The sequence below is a fragment of the Aythya marila genome (assembly GCF_965140915.1).
Source record: "Aythya marila genome assembly, chromosome: 1".
NCBI classification, from domain to species: Eukaryota; Metazoa; Chordata; class Aves; order Anseriformes; family Anatidae; genus Aythya; species Aythya marila.
In genome coordinates this window covers 147,595,663-147,617,342 of record NC_139042.1, presented here as the reverse complement: position 1 = coordinate 147,617,342, position 21,680 = coordinate 147,595,663, and the positions used below count along the sequence as shown (strand labels likewise).

The 21,680-nt window shown below is 40.2% G+C and overlaps 1 protein-coding gene across 6 annotated transcripts in view; it reads left to right on the top strand.

Annotated features, from left to right (window-relative positions):
* Positions 1 to 21,680, top strand: part of KIAA1549 — a 139,561-nt gene that overhangs the window by 112,412 nt on the left and 5,469 nt on the right. For 5 of the 6 annotated variants that reach the window (XM_082771916.1, XM_082771918.1, XM_082771920.1 and 2 more), the window contains 8 exons: positions 832 to 953; positions 7,766 to 7,971; positions 9,617 to 9,840; positions 10,684 to 10,828; positions 12,468 to 12,701; positions 13,707 to 13,759; positions 18,203 to 18,348; positions 20,091 to 20,245. In XM_082771916.1, coding sequence (XP_082628042.1) covers positions 832 to 953; positions 7,766 to 7,971; positions 9,617 to 9,840; positions 10,684 to 10,828; positions 12,468 to 12,701; positions 13,707 to 13,759; positions 18,203 to 18,348; positions 20,091 to 20,245 — 1,285 coding nt within the window. Of the gene's footprint in view, positions 1 to 831; positions 954 to 7,765; positions 7,972 to 9,616; positions 9,841 to 10,683; positions 10,833 to 12,467; positions 12,702 to 13,706; positions 13,760 to 18,202; positions 18,349 to 20,090; positions 20,246 to 21,680 lie in introns of those variants that run through there. The other variant, XM_082771921.1, reaches the window with a different exon arrangement.

Sequence of the window (21,680 nt, the reverse complement as noted above, 5' to 3'; positions counted from 1 at the left end):
ATCTTAGTTTGTGTGCTCTACAGGGGTTGACGTTTAGCTGAAAGCTTCAGTCACTAGTGCTGATATACATCTAGCTCAAGCAAATCTTGCACTTAACAAGGTTAATACACAGACTAGTGCACAGTGTAAGTAAATCAGTGAAGGAGCAGACTATGAATGTTCACAAGATAAAGTCACTAGAGAAACTATCACAAATGCTAATCCCATGTGAAAGTCAGGCTTTGGTGCTAGCTGAGCAGTAGCATATGCCCTATGTTTTTGCTATTTTTACACTATCTGAATAATTTCTTTAGGGGAAAGTCACATTTTTTGGTATGTTTCTGAGATTGTATAATTTGTAAGTAACAAATGTTTTTAAGGCTCTAATGACTGAATGGGATACATATATGTAAAAGTGGTGTTTGTTTAACTTTGTTTAAGTAGGCAGGAAAATATGCACATGGACTTGTATCATTAGCAAGATAACACCAAGTTAGCAAGTCTGAATATTAAAATAATTACCTATGTAGTTTTCTCCTTGCTAATATAATTCCTTTCTGTCTGAAAAGTAAACTTGCTACTTACTCATGCAGTGTTTTCTTGAAGTTAATTTTAAAGGAAAGTTTAGTTAATAATCTTGTCATGTGTGAGTCCTGTTGCAGTTGGTTTTCACACGCAACAACAATGAATGTCTAAATATGATAATTTATTATAAATGTACTTATAAACAGAGGAAAATATTAGCAGTCTTCACAAGATATATTAACACAGGATTCTTTGCATGTGAGAACTGTATCCCATTACAAACTTATGTTACATGTTGTTTTGTTTGTTTTTTAATGTTTGTGGCAGAGTTTCACCATCAGATGCTGACTCCACAGCAAGTGAACAATCCAGCGGGAGAGAGACAGGAGAGGAAACTGCAAGACCGTCGACTGCAAATGAGGGTAAACCACGCAGAGGAGCGAAGAAGGGTGAGTTACTTTTTTTAACTTGTGTACACTAGCAGTGCATTACTCAGGTAGGTGAAGAGTTACTCTAGTGATGTAACTTCTCTAGACTCATATTTCACAACTAATTTTTCTGTTTTGTGACCTTTACTGACAATGTAACTGCCTGCAAGATTGTTACCAACATAGCCACTACAGTTATGCCTAAATGGAAAGAGGTTTGCCAGGGTTATGCGGGAGAGTAGAGGAAAGAAGGTTCACTGCTGTTAAGCCCTTAAGTACAAAAGCTTGCTGGAATGAAAGGTATGTGTAGATCTTCAGTTTCAACAGAAGAAACTACACCATAAGATCCCTTTGTCAAGATGCCTTCATGATTATGCTTTAGAAAGAGGAAAATACAGAGCTAATACATCAACAACAGCATTTTTTTATTTTTTTTTTGGTAAAGAATCATCTTCTTACCGTGTAAAATGTCACTGTTTTCCTTGGAGGATCCATGAGATATATCTCAGAATCCTCAGAATATATTCAGTTCTCCATTTAAAAGTTGATGAAACACTGCAAGATTAATTTCATTTTATTAATTAAAATATCTTTTTAAATTATTTTCCTGTTTAAAAGTCTGTGGTTAACTGTGCCTACACAGAGTGTTGTTTTTAAGAGCTTTTTGGATATTAATGACTTGATCCTTGCTTGAGCTTTTAGTTACCAGATCTTTGGCTTAAATTACAATGGCTTTCCTAGAGAAAACTCCAATACTGACAAAAGAAACTGGTGAACAAGATCTTTAATGTTCTTTCCAACCCAAACCATTCTATGATATTCCCATCTGTTCTTAATACATGTGGCCTTGTTAGCAGCAGAAACTAAGAAGAAAATACATATTAGGAGCACTCTCTTTTCGTATACTGAATGTGTTTCCACATATTCTATGAAATACCAACTGAAATATAAAGATGATTACTGAGGAATGCAATGCCAGAGAAATTCAGATCATAGTAGACATTCTTCAACTTATGCTCATGTTGAAGAAATGAGATTTAGAGGAATATGTAAGACAATCACTTTATATAAAATGCTAGGCCTTAGCTGCTTAAATGGCAAGTTAAATAGTATCTGATTCTTAGATTTTCATAATGTGCACTACTCCTGGAAGAGCCATGGTGATGGACCAGGCTTTGCTCTATGATTGTGGTGTGCAAGACAAAGTGAAAGATGTGCTAGTGTGGCTAGAAAGTTAAACTTCCTAATAGGTGTGAACATTCAGCAAGCAATGTACGTTATGCAATTTATGAAGAGATACCATACTGTTGGTATGTATATTTTCAGTGCCTTAGGTTTGCACTACAGACTAGAAATCATGCGTAAGTAAATACATAGAAAAACAATTATATTATGACAGAGGTTATCTCAGGCCAACTGATTGTTTTATGATGTGCTTCAGCCTATCTGACTTCAATTCTTTTGTCCTGATTTAGTGCTGTACTCTTTCGTCTTACCTGGGGACTCCATTTTTGTTTCCCTGTTTTTCATCTGTGCTAAAAACTTACATAAGGTTTAGCAAGTCCTTTTGCTGTTGAAATATCATATATAACCGTGTCCAAATTATCTAACAAAGACAGCAAGAATATTGTGTGGAAACTGTCCTTTGTACCTGTGATGCCTTTACTTGATCAAATATACTATTCATCATCTGGTGTCTCTTGTTTGGTAATCACAGCATTTTTAGTATTCAGAAATGGTGATCACAGTACCGATGATTTGGAAATCATGCTATTTTTAGTGTTCAGAATTGCCCCCTCTGTAGAGGCCTACGTGTCATTTAAATGACAGATCCAGGTCTCTTTTTGTGCAGCTGAGGCTTGGCAGTTGGGTCCAAGTTCATGCATTTTATTCAAAAGTAAACACAACTATCTTACTGCTGTGTTTTTTTCCAGTTGCCATTCCAGCTGAATTATTTGTAGTAATTACTGTGTTATCTCTTCTTTTTTCCTTTATGTTGTCAGGAGCAAATAGAGTGGGTAAGTAACCAGAGCTGGTAGTTGAGTGTGAGTATGAATAGAGGTGTTGGGGTAGCTGTAATTACATCTTAAGCATGGAAGGATTTCTTGCCTGAGTCTAAAAAAACAAAATTGCTTTTGAGCTATTGATATATAAAGAGTTCTCAAAAACACAAATTATAGCCATACAATATAGGCTATACAAGCACATTTTTCTAATTTCCTTCAAATTCTTTCCAATTATTGAGGAAAATACCCTCACTGTGAAGGGAGGCAGCTGTTGGTCCTGAAACTTAGCTTGGTATAAACAAGCTACAGATACTGTTAGTTAGCCTCTTTACTGAGACAAACATGGGCTACTTGCAAAGAAGCTCAAGCATTTTCCTGTGAAATAGTGTTTCATTGGTCAGGACTGAGACGTAGTAAAGGCGGGACAGGAGAAAGCTGGCACTGTCTTGATAGTGCATACCATATCCAGTGATAAATCTAGGACTGTGGTCTCTAACAGCAATTTCCATCTTACAGTATTAGGTGGGGATGGGTGTAAAGCTGGCTATGATACTTTGCATTGTTGGGTTTGTACTACAGACTAATGAGAGACATCATTTTCTGGGATGCAAATAAACTGTGTGAAGATCTGAAAGTGCGTAATTATTCAAATACTAGTTGGTCAGTGAGAGTCTGATAAGACTGACTTCTTGTGATTTTGGATTAAACTTTATGCACCTTGGTTCTGTCTCCTGCCTTCCTCAGTCTCCCACTGCATTGTTTTTCATTTGAAAACATAGCTTCCTACAGAGCAATTAATTTCCCTGACATTTCAGTTTAGTTAGCAGTTTCAATCCAGGAAACATTGATCCTGACATGTGACCTATATGAACTAGTTGTTTAAACCTGTTTTGCCCATTATTTGGGATTCAGTTCCTCTTCATTATTTGTCAGCTTCAGCTGTCTAGTCCAAGATGGAAGTTTCAGATGGTGCAATCTACTAGCTGTATAAGGAGGATTTTCTAACTATGAACAATAGCTTAATATAATAATTTGAAATGAGAAATCATTCCTTCTTTCAAAACTTTTAAAGGATCTAATTCGTATATTGAGTTTGAAGCAGCCTCCCCTTTCATTGTATGTATGCAGCACTGTGCGGTTCCCAGTTTTCCAACATACTTTACTGTATTTCCATCTAGTTTTGTCTTTATAGGCACATGGAGTATACACAACTTGTATAAAGGCCAGGTGCAGCAGAGACATTTTTGTGTGCATCTCTTCTGCAAAAAAGAGTAGTTTTTAATGTTACTGTAGAGCCTTACCAAAATTTGATAGTGGAACTTTTGGACAGTTTTACAAAATAAAAGCAGTTTCAGCAAAGAGGCATCTGCCAAGCACTTGTTTATTTGTGCAATATGGTAGATTATGAATGAAATGATAAAGGTTCAGAGTGGGTGCTTAGGGTAATTTAATATACTGGACCCTGCTACCCAAATGGGATGAAAATAAACATAACATTTTATGTTGGAGGTCAGTAAGTTTTGAGAACTGCTGTTAGACTGTAAACATTAGAAAAATGATAAATATGTGGGGAAAATGGGAAAGGAGGATGCAGAACTTCAGATTTCCATTGCACTCCATGATTACTCTGATGAGGGACTTGCACTAACTGCTCAATATACGTTGCACCTCTGTGGGAGGCGATGTTTGCATGCTTCTAAGAAATGCATGAAGATGGGGCCCATTAATGATTGTGGAGATGACAAATGGTAAAGATCATATAGGTAGCCACAAAAGAGGGGTAGATATATTTCATTTAGGTTCTGTGCCTTGCAGAAAGTTTAGGGGACAAATCTTGAGTGGAACTCTAACTTCTCTTTAAGGACACGTGTATAGGAAAGTCACACTTTTAAGTGATGCATTCAGTTTATAAACATGTATATTTGACAATGCATTGATCAAGTCTGAGAAATTTGAAAAACAAGAATTTTGATTAGTGTGCGGGCAGATTGTTTTCCAGCTGAAAGTAATGTAGCGTGAATATAATGTACCATTCCTTCTGTCTCCTGATCCCTCTTTATGCTAGGAGAGGGAAGTAAAGGAGCACAAAGCACACATGGGTATTAGGGCTGAAGATGTACCTTGCTTCTGTTCTTTTCCATAAAGAACAGAATGAAATTACCTAAAAAACTGTTAAAAATAAACCCAGGGCACAGGATGTGAGGTGCAGGGCAGTCCCTGTGGCCGAGGGGCAGCCTTTCTCTCTGGCAAGCCAAATGACATGGGGAGCCAGCCCCAGAAAAGGGACCTCAGACCCCCCAACCCTCCTCCTTGTCCACGTGAGGGCATCTTCCAGGCTGCTCCCATCACAGTCACCTTTGGCCACATGTGGGCCACTCCATCACAGTGGCAACCACTGCCCTGGGCCCTATAAAATAGGCCCCTGAAGCTGGTCCACCACTTGCTGAGCATCTTGGCCCTCTGACTGCCAGCTTGTGCGGCAGGAAGAAGTCCAGAAGAGCGAGGCAAGCAGCAGGCCTCTTGGTGTGCGAGGACAGCCATGCAGTCCGGTGAAGCACCAAGAAGGAATGCACCTGAGCAGAAGGAGGGGTGTTGTGGGCAGAGGGATAGCGCCAGCGGCACAAGAGACACCAGTGCCCAAGGGACCTCTGGTGCCCAGCCCACAGACAGATACAGGCGGTATCACTGGCACCGCAACAATGCAGGGAACAAGCTGGCCCCTCAAACACCCAGCGACAGGGGGCCTGGGCCTTGCCATAGGAGCAACAGTGATGTGGGGTGAAGGTGGGAGCATCAGAGAGCCACGGGAAGCAGAGGCATGCCCATAGTCTGGAGCACAGTGCGGGACCCAGTAATGGCCATAAACCAGGCAGCACTGTTGGACCCATGCATGAAAATCAAGCCAACAGTGGCATGGGACTGAGGAGTGGGACTGGATGACACCCTGGTTCAGTGCCCTGGCCTGAGAACATTCCTGATAGAAGGCATCCCGTTTGGGCAGTTCCGGGCAAGGACTGGCTTAGGCTTCTGCCCAGCACTGTGGAGCCCATGGAGGTGGATCCACCAGATATGGAGGAACGGATGGAATTGGATCCACCTCTGCCAGAATAGAGCTGGGACTACTGCAGCATGTCTTTGTGCTCTGCCATCTGAGAGCACCAACAGCATTGCAGGAGTGCCCAGCGAGCCCCCTGCTCATTGCTCAGGCTCCGTTGCAAGCATTAGCTTGGAGACACCAAACACCACGGACATCCTGCAGGCTTACCTGCAAGATGTCCTGGCAATAAACATCACTTGCCAATTCTCAGGGGTTGTGTGAGTGCTTCTTTTTTTGGGGGGATGGGCTAAAGTTGCACCAGGGGAGGTTTAGGTTGGATATTAGGAAAAAATCCTTTACCAAAAGGGTTGTTGGGCTGCCCAGGGAAGTGGCTGAGTCACCATCCCTGGAGGTGTTGAAAAGATGTAGGGTAGAGATGTAAAGTTTAGTGATATGGTTTGGTGGAGGTCTCGTTAGTGTTAGGTCAGAGGTTGGACTCGGTGGTCTTGGAGGTCTCTTCCAACCTAGGTGATTCTGTGAGCAAATAACCTGCTGTGGTCTTCTGCAGAAGATGATATCATTCAGTCCTCTTCTAAACCCTATGCTTCATTAGCAGCAAGTGTTGCCAATGCATTATAGCAGTGGCTGTTTTCTTTTCCTTCTATTCTGTTGGAATTGAGCTGGGTTGATCATCAATTGAAAGTACATTTGTACTCTTTGTTCTGATTTGAATCTGAGAACCACAGCCTGTTACTAGAAGTCCATGCAAGGATGTGGGACCATGTGCCTCTACTCCACTGTGTTCATCCAGAGGAAGAGTCACAGACTGTAACCTCCAATTATATTTTGTGGAGGAAAACAGTTTAGTAATTTGAGAATTTGCAGTGTTACCATACAGACAAAGTAAATTCTTACTTCTGAAGTCTTCAGTAGTTTTTGCAAGCCCAGTCCATGTAATGGTTCACATTGTAGGCATAGCTCCAGAAAAAAAAAAACGTAAATGTGTTTTATGTGCTTAACTGCAAACCACTGGGGTAATCCTACAGATTTCAAGTCTTTCAGGGAGGCAACCCATTCCTACTGAAGTGATTAGACATTTGCTGGACCAGGGCTGTAACTTTCAACATGTATTGGTCTCCATAATGTCATCTGGCGTTCATAGTTGAGTCCATATGACCCCTTCAAAAATTACAACATGGCAATTTTTGTACAGCTTGCACATTAGTATGTACAATGTTTATCCTGTCACAAAGAAGAACACAGTGCTTAAGAGCTGTAATCAGTAAAATATGTGTAAAATTCTTGATGCTTTGTGTCATGTTATAAGTCTTTTTTTTTTTTTTTTTAAGTTGATATATTGGTCCTTCTACCACTTAATAACTGCATTTGCCGTGTGACATCTCTTGCTGCTCTTTTAAACTCCCTAGAGGAATTTGCATCTCCATAAGTACTGATAAGAGGAACCATTAGCAGTATGTACTTGAACAGCCTTTTATGGACCAAAGTGGATTGAGACTTTGAGGATTTGCAAATGCCAAAAGCTTGATTTACAGAAATAAAGAATGACAGCTCACCTTCTGGAGATGTAGTGGGAAAACGTTTATACATTACAAACTACTGGGCCAACTTCTTGTATGCTAAATGTGAATCAGCTGGAAGACCTAAAGGACTAATTAAACACAGATGTGAAATATCTCAAAGTCTCATAGCAAAGGATCTGTAGAGCTTGATGTTTGACTGAGATAACCCTAGCAGCACTGCTTTACTCTGTATTTGTTCTGGTAATTCAGGACCTCCTCAGACCAGCAGTGGAAATGAGCAGCACTCCTCAGCCTCGATCTTTGAACATGTGGATAGGATGTCGCGTTCCTCAGATGCAAGCAGACGGGTCCCAAGCAAGATCCAGCTGATCGCTATGCAGCCGATGGCAGCACCTCCAATTCAGAATTCTGTGCTTTCTGATCGAGTAGCAGAGACCAACAAAATTAATAAAGAGGTATCTGTTAAGTGCTTTGAATGTCTGTGGGAGAATACATGCTCAGCAAAGTGGGAAGTAAAAACGGTCCAGTTTCTTTCTTGTTGTCAGGACTTCCTCATTATTTCCCAAGGAGTGGAATTTTAGCAAGTTACAGGAATTATCTTGTTTCCATACCTAGAGATAACCGGATCTGTTTTAAGCATTGCCTAAACCAAAATTTAAACAGTAAGAATGGAGCCAAATTGGCAGCATACCTTGTGTTATCATTCTTTTCCTAGCCAGCAGGACATGATTTGTGAGCGTAGTGTAAGAGTTGGAACGCCTAGCCCACCTTGGGTTTCATTCTGCACCATTCTTTTGGCTTTTCAGCAACTCAGGTTGTGGGTTATACAAGCAAGTTATTTCAGGACATTCTAGGGTGTGAATTTGCAGCACATTAATTGTTTCCAACTTAAGATGTGTTTATTAGGTGGTGAACGTTCAGAAACTTCCTGCCTTTTCTGAGGCTCAGGTTACTGTAAACAGAATAAGAACATGCCTGGGACATTAGTAATGTGCTGTAAAACCACGTCATCTACTGCCTGACATTAGTCTCTATGTGTGGGTCCTGGTTTTTGTATGGGGTGTAAGATGGCCTCTTCCCATAATTCAGAGTAGAAAACTGATGAAAACTTTAACTTAAATGTGTTAAAGTACTGTGTTTCTCAGGACCTTACAGAAGAGAGGTAAATGTATATATGTAGTATGCATAGTCAAAGAGGGTCCCCAAAACAGAAGTTTGATTATATTGTCAGAAGACTAATTCTAACTAAATGTGAAGAGTAAGTCTGGCTTGTGTCCCTGTTATGTCTTCTGGGGATTTTCATTGGAGAAGCCACAAAAATTAGTTTATTTGGTTTTTAATTTACTGCTGCTGATGTGTTCCCAAGTAAGTCCAGCACAGAGCACTTGTTGTGGCCTGAACTGCTGCCCAGGTCTCTTCCGTTAATGACAATGATTTCAGTGAGTGTTGGGCCAGGACGTACAAGTGTGGTTTATGATGGCTTTCCTCAGATGATGAGATGCACTCCAGGAAACTTGAAAAAAGGTGGGAGAGGCATAAAAGCTTATCTTGAAAGTCACCATAGAGCTGAGAACACCACATCCAACTAAGCACCTGGGCTCTAGTGTTGCTGCTACTTTTCTTTATAGCTAGCAGTAACTTCTCGTGCTCAACAGAGAGGTCAGATAGCTCTTTAAATTCTTGCTCCTTACATGATGAATGTCATTAAAGGAAATGGTTGGCAGACTTGAACAGTATTGATCAAATATCTCTGATAAGCAAATGTAGCTTGTATTGATTAATCTTATTTTCTTAGAGTGGTGTCACTTCTAGCAAATGGCACAACTTTGTGTTTCTTTTGCCATTTATTAAGAAACTGCCACCTGTTTCTAATTGAACATGCTGGGCCAGCGATCACATTATGTATATATATCTGGGGAGACATCTAAGAAAAAATGTGTTTATAGTTTGTGTGGTATATTCTAATCTGTCAGAGATTTTGACGGTGACAGGGTCAGACAGTGAGGTGAGAAGGAGAGGTTTACAGAAAAGCAGCAAAAAGCTCTGCTTGCAAAAACTACACATAAAAATGCAGTTCATTGATTTTCCTCCTCCTTTTAGATACAGACAGCCCTAAGGCATAAATCTGAGATCGAGCATCACCGCAATAAGATTCGTCTTCGTGCCAAGCGCAAAGGGCACTATGAATTTCCAGTGGTGGATGATGTGGTTGTGGTTGACTCCAAAGAACAGCACAGAATATATCGCAAGGCACAGATGCAGATTGACAAGATCTTGGACCCTGGAGGCAGTGTGCCTACTGTCTTCATAGAACCCAGGAAGAGGTAGGGATTTCAAAGACAGGAAAGTACAATTTCCTTTTAGGTTCAGAGTTCAAACTACCTGTACTTCTGAACTTTCAGAGCTTAAAATCATTTTGATCTTCAGCTGAATTTGAGTTGGCTAGCTGAAAAGATTGGAGTGGTTCTAAACATTTTTGTTTCAGTATGTCAGTATGTTTTGTTTTCAGATTTCTTTTACAAGAAATTACCTTATACACATTCCTTCTAGAAAATTAGGTGTGTTTGTTAGCCTCACAGACCTACCTTCCTGGACTCTATTTCCAGAGGAGGTCTTCTCTGGGCTCTGTTTAAGGCTTATGGATAGTGGAACTTTGTTTCCAGAGTGCTGATACCCTGTGACAGCTTCTACTCTGAAGGAAAGTAGTTTTTTTCCCAGCTCTGTGTGTTCTTCAGCTGGTTTGCTATAGTAGAGTTAACCATAATGTGCCAATCATAGGACCTCGGTGGTAATAGTCTGTTCTGCTACTGCAGGCACATCAGACATTGGTCTGGGAGGTGTGGGGAGGCACTAGGGGAGGCTTAAAAGATAGATGTGGAAAGGAGGTGACACTGGAGAGAGTTTGAGTGAGGAGTGGGGATGGTTTGGAAGACAGATGCTATGGCAGTGATAGTGGTATTAGGAGAAGCTTGAGAAAAGAGATTTGAGACTAGCTAGTGGGACTGGGATAAAAAGCTGGGAAAAGGAAGAGAGACATGAAACATGAATGGGCAGAGAAATTCAACCTTGAGTAGGATGAGAATAAAGTACAAAAATAAATGTGATTACCTTTGTCTTTTTTTTTTTTTTTTTCTCTCTCTTTGCCTTTTTGTTTTCTTCATATTAAGCTCTCGTGCAAAACGTTCTCCCAAGCAGCGCCGGCGACATCAGATAAACGGTAGTCCCATTGATGCAGAAAAGGACAGGTTAATCACAACTGATAGTGATGGGACATACAAACGACCTCCAGGAGTCAATAACTCTGCATATATTGTATGTATGTCTCTTGAATAACAGGAGGGTTCTGATCATTGTAATGACATTTGTGACATGGGAAGGTTTAGCCTTCTGTCTGTGGTCTGTGTGGCTAATTTCAGATGTGTGTAATTAACATGTAAATCAAAGTGAAACAAGGACTTCACTGGCAATCTGTCAGTACGAGGTAGTGAAATTCTGCCAAATATTCCTTGATGTTGAAGAAGCCAAGAACTAAAACCTTGTTTTCATTAATGCCGCTATTATGAACATGAAAGCGTGTTTGGCATGTTCCACACTAGGTTGAACATAGCTTCACCCTAGTACAATTTGCTAGATGTTATGTATTCGTGTGTTACTGAAAATTTTATCCTTAGCTCTCAGAAACTGAAAGACTTGGTTCTTTTAATGAGAAATTTTATCGCATTTAAAATATGTGAATTAATTATTAATGAAAGAGTAACATGTCTTTGTACTGCAGTAACTTAAAACAATTCCAGTACAATGTCATGAAAATTAATTTTGTTTTCTGTTTTAAAATGGCAGACACTGGAGAATATTTCTTTTCAGTCATATCCATGTCATAAACTGTATTTAGGCATCTTTAACCACTTCTAAGCAGATTTCATTAAGGCTAATGCCAATATTAAGAACCCCTGGACAGTGTTCATCTTGAAAGATAGTTTAATTTTAAGAATTTCACCATTAGCTGCATATACAGTCAAGTGGCTACAATGTTGATTTCTGTGGTTTCCCTCTGTATTCAAACAAGAGTGCGATGATTTTAATGCCAGGCTGCAGCAGAATGAATTATCATCTGAAGCTATTTAATTAAGACTTGTCACACAGTAAGCTCAGCCCCTTTGGCATCTGTAGCGAAACAGTACTCAGAATACTAAGCTCCTGATGAAGCAGAGGCTTTTGCATCTTTATGACTGATTTTGCAGTCGGCATGCAGTGGCAAGAGTGAGCTTTGATAATAGGTCTACTGTTGCAAAGCTCGTTTAATTTCCTGTTACTGATAAACAACAAGCCCATGTGGTAAGATCCCAGGTAGTAATTGCAATGCATGCCTCCGGTATTGCTCCTATGAAGCACTTAGGTGAATCCTGTTCAGGTGATGCACCCAAGTTCAAGTTGTATGCAGCTAACCCCTGCTTAACAGCTCCCTTTGTGTGTTTTTCTAGAGGGCAATAATTTTTTAATATTACTGCAGATGTGGTCAGTTGTAAGCTAAACACTGAGTTAATTTCTTGGAACTGCAAAAAACTGCAGTTTTCAGAGATATTGACAGAGTTGATTGTCTTTTTTCCAGGTGGAGTAAATGCTCAATGTGTGGCTTTACAAACGTGCTTGCAAGCTGCATGATTTCTGTTATACCCAAGTAGCTACTGTGCAGAGCATTTCTGCCTTACCTGCGATCAGGGTATTTCAGATCGCATGAATGAAGCATTTGAACAGCTGGTGTCATGTCTGTACGTGCAGAAGCAGGGAGGGTAAGGGACGGATTTTGTTCAGTCCTGGCAGTTGTGTGCTTTATCTCGTTCTGAGTCTGACAAAGGGAATATTGGTCAGACCTAAGGCCTGCGGGGGCTTGGAAGCTGGCTGATGAGATCTCCTGTCTGCCTGCCCTTCACCTTCTTTCTGTTTTCTCCAGTCTGATCCAGATTTGCCTCCTGATCCTCAGACATCATCTTCAGCAGATCTGGGGAAGTTCCCCGGCTTGCCTTCCCACCCAGTCTCCCAGTACGTCCCACCGCAGCCATCCATAGAAGAGGCTCGGCAGACCATGCACTCATTGCTGGATGACGCCTTTGCCCTGGTGGCTCCCAGCAGCCAAGCGGCCAATTCCACAACCGTCACACCACCTGGGGTCTCTGCAGGACAGCCGGTAAACAACACTCCTGCTCGAGCAGGGAGGGGAACTACTTGCACCCAGTGGGGATCACCTTATGGTCCAACTCGGGCAGTAAACATCCCATTTAATGTGAGTGATGCAATGTGGAAGGCTTTTCTGGGCAGGCAGTTAGCACCAGTTGAGCCGTGATCACTGTTGTTTTGCCCTTTCTGTCAGGGCTTACCACAAATGCGGAATAGTTTCTGGATCCAGGAGAGTTTTGAAATGGCCATCATAATATGGTGATCTTCTGTATTCTTTTTCCCTTTTCCCAACCCAACCACAAGAGAATATAGGAGTTCTCCTTCTCTAGGATAGTTTTTCTGATCATCTCAGTTATGATCTTAAACAGATCAACTTTGCTATGTCCAAGAGTACTTTTTTTTTTTTTTTTTTTAATACATATGCTAGTATGTATTTTGAAAATGAAAAAAGACTGTACTGTTCTTAGATCATGTTTTCCAGCAAGACATCCAAATGCTTTCAGACTGTGAGGGGTAGGGAAGCAGTATTTCTATGTGTAGTTCTTTGTGTTTTGTGGAGCACTGAGACACACATAGGTAATATTTCAGGTCATCTTGAGTTCCACAACAATTGAGTTTCAAAACCCCAGTGGACTCTTGAGTTTGAGCCATGTGGTATCGCTGTTGCTGTCTGATGCTTGTTGGAGGTTTAAAACAGTTTGCAAATGCAAAGCTTAGCTTGCTGAAAGTTTTAAGCTAAACAGACGTTGGAGCACTGCTTGATCTGCAGATGAGAAAAAGCATTTCTGAGAGGTTTTTAAGGTACGTAAAGACAGAAGAGACTGCTGTCCCACTGTAACAGTGCTTCCCAGGCCTTCTTAGGCCACAGGGTTTGTAAAACAAAGCTGTTAAGGTTGCAGTCCAATCACACATAAACGCTTAGTGATCTCTGCAATTCATCACTTAAAAGGCTGACAGTGGACTTCCCAGGGTACACATTTTGATTTTAATTCATTTGTTTTCATTCTTCTGACAGAGATATGTGGAATTTGGAATGACTCCGCCAGCAGCACCAGGTCTCCTACCAAGGTAGCTTTTCACTCATGGAATTACCATTTATTATTTTCTTTTCAATTCCTACAGAGTTCTTACTAACACTGTTATATTATTATGCAAAGTACCATATAAATGAGAAGTAACAGGAATCCAGATTCAGCCTGTGTTATTTATTTATGTGGCATGAACAACACATGCATGCTGTGTGGAATCCAACCCTTCATTAAAAAGAAATGTTTTCTAGCCCCTTGGCTGTAAAGGTGTCCTTCCAAATACTGAGTAAACCACTGAGTTTCAGCTTTTAGAGGGCCTGAAACAGTTACTCCAATGCGTGTACATCTCCCAGTACTCTCGCTTTCATCTTATTTCTGTAGCCTCAGGGCAGCACTCACTTGCAAAAGCTTGCAGATGACTAACAGATTTGTTCTATTTTTAACCGAGTTAACAAATTTCAGAGCATGGTGACCCTCACAGCAAAAGCATGCCTTGTAGGCCTATTGCTATAAAATAAGGGGGGAAGAACAGATTTTCCATCTTCTCCTGGCCTTAGTGTGAGAGAATTGCATAAAGAGAAGAAACAGTTGTCAAAGTCACTGTTCATTCCACGTTTGGTGCCTATGTGCTAACTACACATGAAGTTAGACTCTTGAGTCATGGTTACCTACTGGGGTCACACTTGTCTCAGACTCTTCAAGCTGCTGCAGCCAAGGTGCTAAAAAGGTGGCCTCGTACTGCTCTCTCATTACCTTCTTACAGCTCATCATGTGAGATGAAACACCACTGGTATTTGTGTCACTCATAAGATTTCATCTAAAGTCTTTACTGCCTTGAAAACTTGGCATACTTTAGCTTCAAAATGAATACAAAGAACTTTCCTTTATCCTTTGTTCTGCAACCCTGTTTTGAAAGGACCAACTAGAAAAGGTGGAATCTCTAAGCACATTTTCTCACCTAGGTCTTAGCCAGAGCTGACAGTTTCAATCTTAGTGGAGCATATGTGAAAGGGCATAAAGTATAACATGCTGTGCATTTTTTTTTTTAATTTAGGTAACCTTGAGGATTATGAATTTTGTGACTGCCAACACAAAGCATAACCAACTGTTTATTGCTGGGGATTTTCTCTTTGTTTGCCTGATACAGATTCAGGGAAAACATGATAATTTAGTTGTGGAAGTGCTGAAGCCCATGTTAAAACACCTGCACAAGTTGGTGTCTTTGCAACATAATTTTTGTTCAAATGTTTGTCAGCCCTTGGTGTAGGACTTCTATAAGTTACAAACTAATGACATCATTATTTAGATAGTTCAAACACAGGCTTTGCCAGTGTCAGCAGATTAAGTTAACAATCTGCATGCTCATTGATCTTAACAGGAAGAATTCCTTAAAATTTTAATTAAAATAAAAGATTTGCTAAAGCTTGGTCAGTAGAATGATAGAATGATAGGAAGGCCTGGGTTGAAAAGGACATTAAAGATCATCTAGTTTCAACCCCCCTGCTCTGGGCAGGGCTGCCAACTGCTAGAGCAGTCTGCCAAGAGTCGCATCAAGCCTGGCCTTGAATGCCTCCAGGGATGGGGCATCCACAACCTCTTTGGGCAATCTGTTCCAGTGCCTCACCACCCTATGAGTGAAAAATTTTCTCCTAATTTCTAACCTAAATCTCCCCTGTCCTAGTTTAAAACCATTCTTCTTGTCCTATCACTATCAACACATTTAAGCAAGTGTTGCTCCTTCTGTTTATAGGCTCCCCTCAAGTACTGGAAGGCTGCAATGAGGTCTCCTCAGAGCCTTCTCTTCTCCAAACTCAACAAGCCCAGCTCCCTCAACCTTTCTGCATAGGAGAGGTGCTCCAGCCATCTGATCGTCTTAGTGGCCCTCCTCTGGACGTGTTCCAAGGGCTCCACATCCTTCTTGTGCTGGGGGCCCCAGGCCTGCACGCAGCACTCCAAGTGGGGTCTCACAAGAGCAAAGTAGAGGGGCACAATCACCGCCCTTTCCCTGCTGGCCACCCCTTTTTTAACGCAGCCCAGGACATAGTTGGCCATCTGGGCTGCAAGCACACACTGCCAGCTCATGTCCAGCTTCTTGTCCATCAGGACTCCCAAGTCCTTCTCCACAGGGCTGCTCTCAAGTTCTTCTCCCAGTCTATGCAAATACCTGGGATTGCCCCAAATACCTGGGATTGCCGCAGCACAGAAAACATGGAAACATGAAAAACATGGAAAGGGATCTTCTCAGGGTTGTAGAATGGGGTTTATGCTCAAATTCAGAAAATGATTATGTAAATTGATATAACAGTGTACTAACTTGAGGAGCTAAAAATGACCTGCAGTCAGTATGATTAGGAGGCATGTATCAATGTCATAGTCCATTGGCTTAAATACCCAATGCAAGGAATAATAGTTGGGTAACCTCCTGTTCCCTTCTCTGCACAAATGCAGTCAGCATCTTTAATGGGCTGGAACCAACTTAGGTAAAAAAAAATTAAATGTGAAAGACCTAGGTCACATATCAGCTGTGTATACATAAAGATACAATGAACAGTTTTTTGTTTTTTTTTTACCAGAAAATACCACATAATGCAACAGAGATGCTTAGCTATAGTGGCTTGGTGGTGTAAAATTGATTTGGTGGGCAGCTTCTCCGCAGTTAATTTAATAACTGGAGATTAAACCTTTTTTTTTTTTTTCTTTTTTTTTTTTTTTAATATGGAAAGATAAATTGGAGGCTCGGTCTCAGTCTGGTAATAGGAAGTAGCACTAAAAAGCCTGTATGATACAGATTCAGAGATGTATCCCATTTTGGACTCTTCTGTTGATCTCTGCTTGACTTTAAAGAGTAGCTGTATCTATCTATTTAAAAAATTAAGAGAAGGTAGTGGGTTATTAAACTTACACCTTTCAGCTACAAACCCATCAGCAAGAAAGGATAGGATCTTGTATTCAGAAAAATTGGCACAAAAATAAAACATTTGCAGTAATGCTGAGAAGGTATTTTCTTTAAAGACATCATCAAAAATTGTAATAATTTATCAAGATTCCAACTCTGCATTATAGACATTAAGTGCCAGATGATCACATCCTTTGCTGGTTGCAGTGATTAAAGTAACAGAAGTGACACTGTTAAACATTACCTACCCATTCAGGCATTTATTTTAACGAGCTCACAAGTCTGGCTGAAAATTATTTCTTCTGGATCCACTGAGTGGACAGTTGGGAATGTATGCACGGGAGGTGGGGAGATTCTGGCAGTTCTACAATGGGATTTCTGCACCTTGAACCCCTTACACGTCCTTCATTTAATACTGCATGCCAAGTAGTTAGAGCTTTACTTTACAATTACTTGTTTTAGTTTATTATGCTCTTACTTGGCTTTATTAGACCATTTATTTTTATCTCAGCCGTCTTTGTTATCTGGTCTTCATACAGAAGTGGTCAGTTTCCAAATAAAGCACAAATCAAGAATTGGTTGAACTAGATGCAGTCATGGAATTTTCCTGTTTAAAAAAAAAAAAAAAAAAAAAAGGCAAAATGGAGGTGTTGAAGAATGGACTAGGTAGCAGTCCATAGCCTAGAACAGCTTCGGTGCTACTGTGCTAAAAGGAATATAAAATTAGGCCCCTGTCCTCGCTTAGTGTAACCTCATGTACTTGACTTAGTGTGTTTGTCTCACTTGTTTCTTCTATAATCAACCATGAGAGATGGGCTTCTGCAGAAAATGATTTAGTGAACCTAACATTTTGCTTTGAATATTTATAATCCCTGTTGAGGAGCACGTCCCTTTCCTTAAATCATACCTGCAGTTTAAGAGATTAGCCTTGTAACTAAGCACCTGAAGCTTAGGTGCTCACACCTCCCCCGTAATGAATGAATACTCCTTGAAAACTCAGCAGCCGTCATTCTTTTAAAACATACCTTCTCCATGTCAAGGTTAAGGGTATGCTAATAGGAAGCACAGGGAAAGCAGCATTTACATCTCCTTGTCTGTTCTTGTTCTGTGAAGGAATTGTAGGGTTTCTCGAAAATGTTCAGAAAACTTGATGAAATAATAATTGTTCATGAAATACACATGTAATACGGTTTGTATGGTTAGATTTAGACATCAATTTTATGCCCAGCAACTCTTGAGTAAGATTCAGATATGTTGCTACAGTATGCAGCTTCATCACTACTGGCCTGGTTTTTCTGTGTTGGGTTGCTTGTGTTTTTTTTCCCTGAAGATACATTTTTAACCAAGGGGAAAACAAGGTCAGCTTTTTCCTCTGCATTGAGGAGGCTGCAACATGTGAAAAACACTTGCATGAAATTTTTGGTAGGGTTTCTAACTCATTTTCATCTGTGAGGCAGGACATCAAGGAGGACAAAAATAGTTACTTCAAAGTCATCACAAATAGGTGTTGTATGAGGTATACTTGCCACAACTGTTTTTAATTAAGCAGTTTACTTTTTGTGATCTTGGGTCCTTTATTTTCCCCAGGCAGAACTTTGGGCCAGGTTTTCTTCAACCTGCGGAGTTAATGCACCCAGACCAGCAGCCACCCGAGGCTCATTATTCCTCCAGAGGAATATACTCAGAGGAAATGCCATCAGTGGCACGACCACGACCAGTTGGAAGCACTGCAGGTACACTTCAGTTGAACATGCACTATAATAGCAAATCCTTCTCCATATCTATTCTTACCCTGAGATCACTATTAAGATACAAGTCTTCTTCAGATATTATACTTGAAATGTGGCCCTTGTCTTCACTGCCAAAAAAAAAAAAAAAGTAGTCACAAACAGAGATTAACTTTACATACATGTATGTAAGACCTTGCAGAAAAAGGCAGTGCTTTGCCACTTCTTTTTTTAGTGTCTTACAAGCATTGGTAATTTCCTTGGTGCCAAATTATATAATTAATACATCCCAAATAAGCCTACCAATAAATAGTAATTCAATACTTTGCTGCTTCTTTGTTTCTCACTATTCTTCATAGAAATGTATGCATGAAAGCGGTGTCTTTTAGTTTCTGAAGTTATGTGCTGTTGCTGTCCCATATGAAATATGGAACATAATTCAATATTGAGATAATTTCCATAGTGCTTATCAATGCTGTCATGAGTAAAATTCTAACATCATATTGCAATTAAGCAGCAAACACTGATTCTAAGAATAAAATGTTCTATTATCATGCAAATGCCACAGTTAATTTTTTCACAGACAAATATTTTTTTCTTGGGGATTTGAAATAGGCTAAAAATACGATAATGTAATCATGAGTCCTAATTTTGATAGTTGCTCTCCTCTCCCTTTAACTGTTAAATGTACGAGAATGACAGAACTGTAGTGACTGTTACAGTTTAATGATGATGATTTAATTCTCTGATTCATACTATTCTCTGATGTTCATGCATCTTTGGCTTTAAAGTTTAGGAGGAATTCAGATGATTAGTTACTGTCCTTCAGCATGTGTAAATATCAAGCTTCTCAATTAATGATTGTTTTTTGAGGGGAAAATATGAAAGCTAACTAACAATACATCACGTAAATCAGTGGTTTTGTCTTTTCCTCCCTTTTTGTACATGCACACACGCACAGTTATCTGTTATGTATCTGTGGGTTTATTAAATGTTTCGTTTCTGTTGTATTTATAAAATAAATTTTGTTTCCCTGTGGGAGGCAATTCAGGAAAAAAGAAAGCTGGCATGCTGTTCCATGTCTCTTACAATTAATGGTGGTGGCTCTCCTTGTATGTGTTTGAAAGCAGTGGGGGGTGGAGGGGAGTTAGAAAGGAGGAGGTTAGCTTTCAGGCTGAAAGGAGATACAGTGTGTTCTGACCTTCTCGTTAGTCAACGACAGCATCGTTTAATATTTAACCATAAAGCAAAGCTGCAAGAACTACACTTTTACATAGTCATGTATTTTATTCTTGTGAGAGATGGAATAGAATGTAGCCTAGAGAGTTAGGGTCTTGCCAGTGTGATGCAAATGTGGTTTATTACGGTAGCAAATATCTTCTCTTTGCTGCTAAGTAATTTACATTAAAACATTGCCAGGGCTTTCAGTAAGTGTTGTTTGAAAAGGGCTGGCATGTTTTTGGAATGCAGTGCAGTCCATGCCTGAGATGCACGTATCTTAACCTCTTCCTTCAGTGCAGTGACAATGAAAAGCATCACACTCAAATGAACTGCACAAAATGCACACAACTTTTCCTTCTTTATTCTATACTGATAGCCTTCTTTCTGCTGATTTTTTTTTTAATTACACAAATGGAGCTCCACTTTCTTCTTGTCTCCTGCTTCCAACAAGGTTTTATGTTGTCATTTTGTCTGCCCTGCAAACTTGACTGTGTATAAAGATGAAAAAACCAATATTTGCTTTTAAGGTTCTCAGATACAGCACCTCACTCAGGTGGGAATTGCTAGCAGGATCGGAGGTCAACAAGTGGAGATCCCCTCAGGCAGAGCAGGGCATGGCCAGCCGGGGGGGCCAGGGTGGCCCCAGTACCGTGGAGAGGATGAATATGCTAGGCGAGATGCAGTGAGTACTGTGTTACACATTTGCATAGTTTCCAAAGTAGTGATATGTTCGGGTATTTTTTTTTTTCCTGCATTACTGTTTGGAACTTTTTTCCCCCTGGAATACTTTCAGTTGCTTCTCTGACATTCTTTGCTTTGCTCTTCGAACCCTCGTTAGCTCTTCTAACTTTTGCTTGCTATTCTTTCACATTTGCTTCTCTCTAACTGCTTTCTCTCACTTTACTCTAACCCTTTTTTTTCTTCACTCGAGGCCTTCATTCATTAATTGCAGTTCACCCAGTTCTGCTTCTGAGCACCGGCAGAGGTGGATACTGCTTTCCATTTCCTTCTTTGAAATATGCCTTTGTATTTTGCAATCATTTTAAACAGAAAACATTGAATTAAATTGTCCCAGACTACCCTTCTACTTTGTATTATTATAGTTCTTTTGTCTTCTATATCAGTGCACAACAGCAGGAGTCAGGGCTGTGGAATAAGGCACATACTTGCACGTAACAGTAGAGGTGTTCCTAAACGAATTATTTTCCTACCTCAGTCAGCAGGATGTGGTAAATTAATATGTATTAGTTTATCATTGTGTCCTAGGCAGCCATCGTGATTCCATGTTCTTGGCAGTGCTGCTTCTAGAAGCCAACATTTCTGATTCAACCAAATGTGTGGTGAGGTTGAAGATACTGTGTGGCATTTCCAAGAAAGGTCCAGCTGCCTGCTACCAGTCAGTGTTAGATGTACTCGCATCTTGAAGTGGACTGACCTGCGACAGCTTTACTGTAGTAATCTTGAGAGCAACGCCTTTGTGCCCCTTTTTCTCCCTTCTTATAATTACAATTTTTCTGTTTTCTTCCTTGAGAGAGGAAGCCTTTCTCAGCCTTTTTACATACTTAAGGCAGTTTAAGTTTGTTAGATAAGCCCTTAACTTGTAGCTTTCCATACTTAAATAATTACCTTCAGAGTTTGGTTTCCTTCACTTGGACAGAGCTCTAAATTTCTTTCTTCTTTTTGGAAAGGAGAATTTACTTAATGATAGACACATTCCTTAAGGTACAGTATTCAACTTGGCAAAACATTCTTAGCAAACAGCTTTCCTGTTCCTTCATTCTGAGCAAAAACATTAGCCTCTGCATTTAGGAAGGATAGATCTGGAGTGATCTTTCTGCCATGAACTTGAAAGGGATCTGCATTTGTGTTCCTGCCATGGCCTTTTTCCTCACAGTATTCTCACCTGTTATTGTACTGTCAACACCTGATTTGCCATTGGAATATGACCTCTCTCTTACGCCACCTGACCCAAAATCACTGTGCAGGTTACCATCAATTCACCTTCATTCTCCCATCTAGAAGGTCTAAGCAACCAAGATGATTTTTGTATTACCTTAGCTAACAGGAAACGCAATATGGAGCAATTGGTCACTTGAGCAGCAGATAGCAAAAATCTA